This window comes from Pteropus alecto, unplaced genomic scaffold (assembly GCF_000325575.1).
Source record: "Pteropus alecto unplaced genomic scaffold, ASM32557v1 scaffold41, whole genome shotgun sequence".
In the NCBI taxonomy this organism is placed as follows: Eukaryota; Metazoa; Chordata; class Mammalia; order Chiroptera; family Pteropodidae; genus Pteropus; species Pteropus alecto.
Genome location: NW_006430464.1, coordinates 1,760,045 through 1,763,866, shown reverse-complemented (window position 1 = coordinate 1,763,866; position 3,822 = coordinate 1,760,045). Strand labels below are relative to the sequence as shown.

Below are 3,822 nucleotides of genomic sequence, written 5' to 3'. Positions count from 1 at the left end.
TGGGCGAACGGGCCGGGGAGGGGCGCCCGCCGCTCACCCCTGCCTGGGTGCGTATGGGGATTCCGGGGCCGCAGGGCGCCCAGCCGGCCGCAGTCTCTCCCTCGCCACCGGCGACTCTGCGGCTGTCCTCCCCCGGGTCTGTCTGTGCTCGCCCTTACTCGGTCTCTGGCCGCGTCTCTCGATGCTCCCTGCGTCTCGGTGTCTCTCTGTGTGTCCGCGCCCGCCCCCGCCCCGCAGACGTGTCCCGAGCGGTGGAGCTCCTCGAGCGGCTCCAGCGCAGCGGGGAGCTGCCCCCGCAGAAGCTGCAGGCCCTCCAGCGCGTCCTGCAGAGCCGCTTCTGCTCTGCCATCCGGGAGGTGAGCCCCGCGCGGCGCCGGGGACCGGCCGGCAGCCGCCGTCCTCCTGGTCACCCCGAGCCTCGGGACTACGCCTCCCAGCAGGGCCCGGGGCGGCCCGCCTGGGGATGCCCGCGTGTCAACTCCGGGGTTCTTTGGGAGTTGTAGTTGCCTCCGGCTCCGGCTTGCGGGGGCGGGACGCATCCTTGGGTGGGAGGGTCTGCAGGCCTGTGTTGAAGGCAGGAGGGGGGGTCTGGTGGCTCCCTGATGCTGCATCCTCACCAGGTGTATGAGCAGCTCTATGACACGCTGGACATCACTGGCAGCGCTGAGATCCGGGCCCACGCCACAGCCAAGGTAGGCACCTCCCACCCCATCGCTCATGGGATCCCCGGAACTAGCTCAGTATCTTCCTGATGTCAGGCATTCTTGGTTCCTCCTCTGTGATTTTTGTCAAATCTCTACACCACTCGTACTATTACTTACTTATAATTTATTTTAAGTAATCTCACATTTTAACTTAAATGTCATATAAAGAAATGTATCTTTAGCAACTACAAATCGAAATGTACCACGCACCTGCCTAGAAGATAACCATAAATACCCAGTGAAAACAATGAGATAGCAATAAGTACTGAAATCTGATTAAACTACAGTTAGATGCTATTTCTTGCTGCTTCCTGGAGGCTTTCAGCTCCTTCCAGGCCTTGTTTTTCTCTGTTAAAAAGTGAGATTGGCAAGTGTTGAGTATTCAAGACACACTCGCACCAAATGGAGACTTTCAGTTTGGCATGTCTGAACCATCCAAGGTGAACCAAAAGGGACATCCAGTTGTCATGGAGTGACCTCGTGTTGAACTGACAGGTGCCTCGTGCTTGGGGAACGTGACCTGGCCTCAGTTGCTCTCCACAGCCTGGATCCCCCCAACCCAATTCGTATGTCGTCCATGGAGGGGCCCTTATCTCCAGACGCTTTCTCTCTCCCAGGCCACAGTGGCCGCCTTCACGGCCAGCGAGGGCCACGCACACCCCAGAGTAGTGGAGCTGCCCAAGACGGATGAGGGCCTGGGCTTCAACATCATGGGGGGCAAGGAGCAGAACTCACCCATCTACATCTCCCGTGTCATTCCTGGGGGCGTGGCTGACCGCCACGGAGGCCTCAAGCGTGGGGACCAACTTCTGTCGGTGAATGGTGTGGTGAGTGGGAGGCTGAGGCAGGGCTGGGGGTCACTGTCTGTCCCTATTTTTGACATTTATTCAACACACACTGGTTGAGCACCGCCTGTCTTCGGCCCTGTGCTGGGCACTGCTGCAGACCCTGAGAAAAGTTGGCCTCAGCTCTTACCTTCAAGAACTCCCCCTCCGATGAGAAAGAGAGATTCTGAGTGCTGTAGTCCTAATCCGAGGAGATTATAATGAGGAAGCACAAAACATTGTGAGAGCCCAGATGTGGCACCGGACCAGGGTAGATGAAGGAAGTTTTTGCATAGGAAGGAACATCTGAGTTGGGTTTTGAAGGATGAACAGGAGTTCTCCAGGCATATAAGGTGGAGAAAGGCGTTACTGGCTGAGGGGTTGTAGGTAGGGTCTGTGACACTCTTCTGGGATGAAAAGAAAGGGCTGGATTCTGACGGACTGGGCCCACTAGTGCGGCCAACCTCACAGGCCTGAGTACCAGCCTGAGAAGCTGGGACAAAGTCCCATGGGAGGGCTGTGAGCAGGATAGATGTAGCTCAGCTTGGAGGTGTAGAAAGACCCCTTTGGGACTGTGGGGGATGGACTGAGGGGAGAGAAGAGAAGTCAGAAGGCCAGGGAGGAAGCTAGAGTGAGAATTCGCTGGGGAGAGGACCAGGCCTGAGCTGGGGCCAGAATGTTAAGGACATAGAAGATGGCCTCAGGGCAGGAGGGATGTGGCTGGGAGTTAGCAGATTGTGGAGGGGGGCGGGTCGAGAATGGAGATGGGCCTGGTGGTCTGACTCGGGGACTTACGGAGCATATGGGCCTTTTCCTCGATATGGGGACCTGGAAGGTTTGGACACGGAGCCAAGAGTTAATGATACCCCGTGGGGACATGAGGTTTTCGCACCCAGGGCTGGTACCAGGTCTCCAACAGTCAGTCCCGTTTCCCGGGTGGGCCCTGGGTGAGGGCAGTGGGCCCCAGGCCTGGCTGTCTGTGTATTGCCCCCCAGAGCGTTGAGGGTGAGCAGCATGAGAAGGCGGTAGAGCTGCTGAAGGCGGCCCAGGGCTCCGTGAAGCTGGTGGTGCGTTATACGCCTCGCGTGCTGGAGGAGATGGAGGCCCGCTTTGAGAAGATGCGCTCTGCCCGCCGGCGCCAGCAGCACCAAAGCTACTCGTGAGCCTTTTGTCACTATTCCCCTGGGGCCTCCACTGCCTCCCTTATCCTCAGACCCCTGAATCAGGCCAAAGACTCCTAGAACCTTGCTGGCTCCTCTCCCAGGGATTCTGACCCCTGGCCCAGGCTTTTCACCCCAAGCTGGTCTAGCTAAAATTCTTGGAGACTCAGCTTACTGCCAGCCCAAGATCTGCTACCTACCTTCTTTGGAACCCCTCAACCCACTTCCCTGGTCCCTTGGCTCTGGAACCCCAGTCCTGGCTGTCTCCCAGGCCTCCCAGGTCCCCTCCCCTGAGCCTGGCTCCCCTCTCTTCCCTCTCTTTGCAGGTCCTTGGAGTCTCGAGGCTGAAACCACAGGTCTGGACCGGCTCGCTCACCCCCTCCCCTGTACAGTATTTATTGTCACCTGCTCCTTATTTAAAGATCTTTGACCTTCACTGAGTGTGTGTGTCTGTTTTGTATCCTGGGGTTAGAAGGTCTTGAGATGTAGGGGAGGGAGAGAAGCTGATGTCGAGACCAGGCCCCAAAGAAGCCCTTTGCAGAGTCTGAGAGCAGAGGTAGAGACTTTTCCCCAGGTCTGAAGGCAGAAGCTGGCTGGCTTCTTAGGACAAGTCCAAGGGCAGAGGCTGGGACCCAGACTGGGTCTCAGTGCGAGTCAGAACGGAAGATAACGCCCCCTACTCTTAAGAGAGTCTGAGGGTGGAGGCCCAACCCCTTCTGTAGCTGGTCCCACCGGAGTCCCGAAACGCTGCGGGAGCCAGTGGGCGTTCTCGGTGTGGGCGGGGCGGAGCGAACCATTAGCCTTGTCCGCCAGGGGAGCCCTGAAGGCTGTACTATCGTCTGCGTGGGAGGCGGGGGTGGGGTTGCCGCGTGCAGTTCCCGAAGCGGACACAGGAGGTGCGGAATCAGGTGCACTCGTCGACCCGGCATTCACCCCACCTTCCAACCCGATCGCGCGTCTCCGGGGTCGCCCCCACCTTAGAATACGACCTTTACTCCCACCTCGCCGCACGCGCAGCCCTCCCGTCCCGTGCGGCGCGAGGGCCGGCGCGCGCCACCGCCGGAATCCGGGGTCGCGACTCGCGTTCCACGCCGCGCGCCCCTAACTCCAGGTGACATCATCCCCCTGCCGGGC

At 59.2% G+C, this 3,822-nt stretch overlaps 2 protein-coding genes across 2 annotated transcripts in view; one reads left to right on the top strand and one right to left on the bottom strand.

The window, feature by feature from the left end:
• The first annotated feature begins 6 nt into the window (after positions 1 to 6).
• Positions 7 to 3,124, top strand: LIN7B (lin-7 homolog B, crumbs cell polarity complex component). Its single transcript, XM_006905120.2, has 5 exons — positions 7 to 356; positions 621 to 692; positions 1,322 to 1,531; positions 2,524 to 2,687; positions 3,015 to 3,124. Exons 1-5 carry the CDS (start codon positions 54 to 56, stop codon positions 3,034 to 3,036), a joined length of 771 nt encoding a protein of 256 aa, XP_006905182.1. The 5' UTR covers positions 7 to 53; the 3' UTR covers positions 3,037 to 3,124.
• Positions 3,125 to 3,239: 115 nt separating this feature from the next.
• The window catches only part of CUNH19orf73 (chromosome unknown C19orf73 homolog), a 1,545-nt gene continuing 962 nt past the window's right edge, over positions 3,240 to 3,822 (bottom strand). Inside the window, 2 exon segments of the mRNA XM_015591639.2 lie at positions 3,240 to 3,581; positions 3,583 to 3,789. Of these exon segments, the coding sequence (XP_015447125.1) occupies positions 3,333 to 3,581; positions 3,583 to 3,789 (456 nt within the window). The 3' untranslated portion in view covers positions 3,240 to 3,332.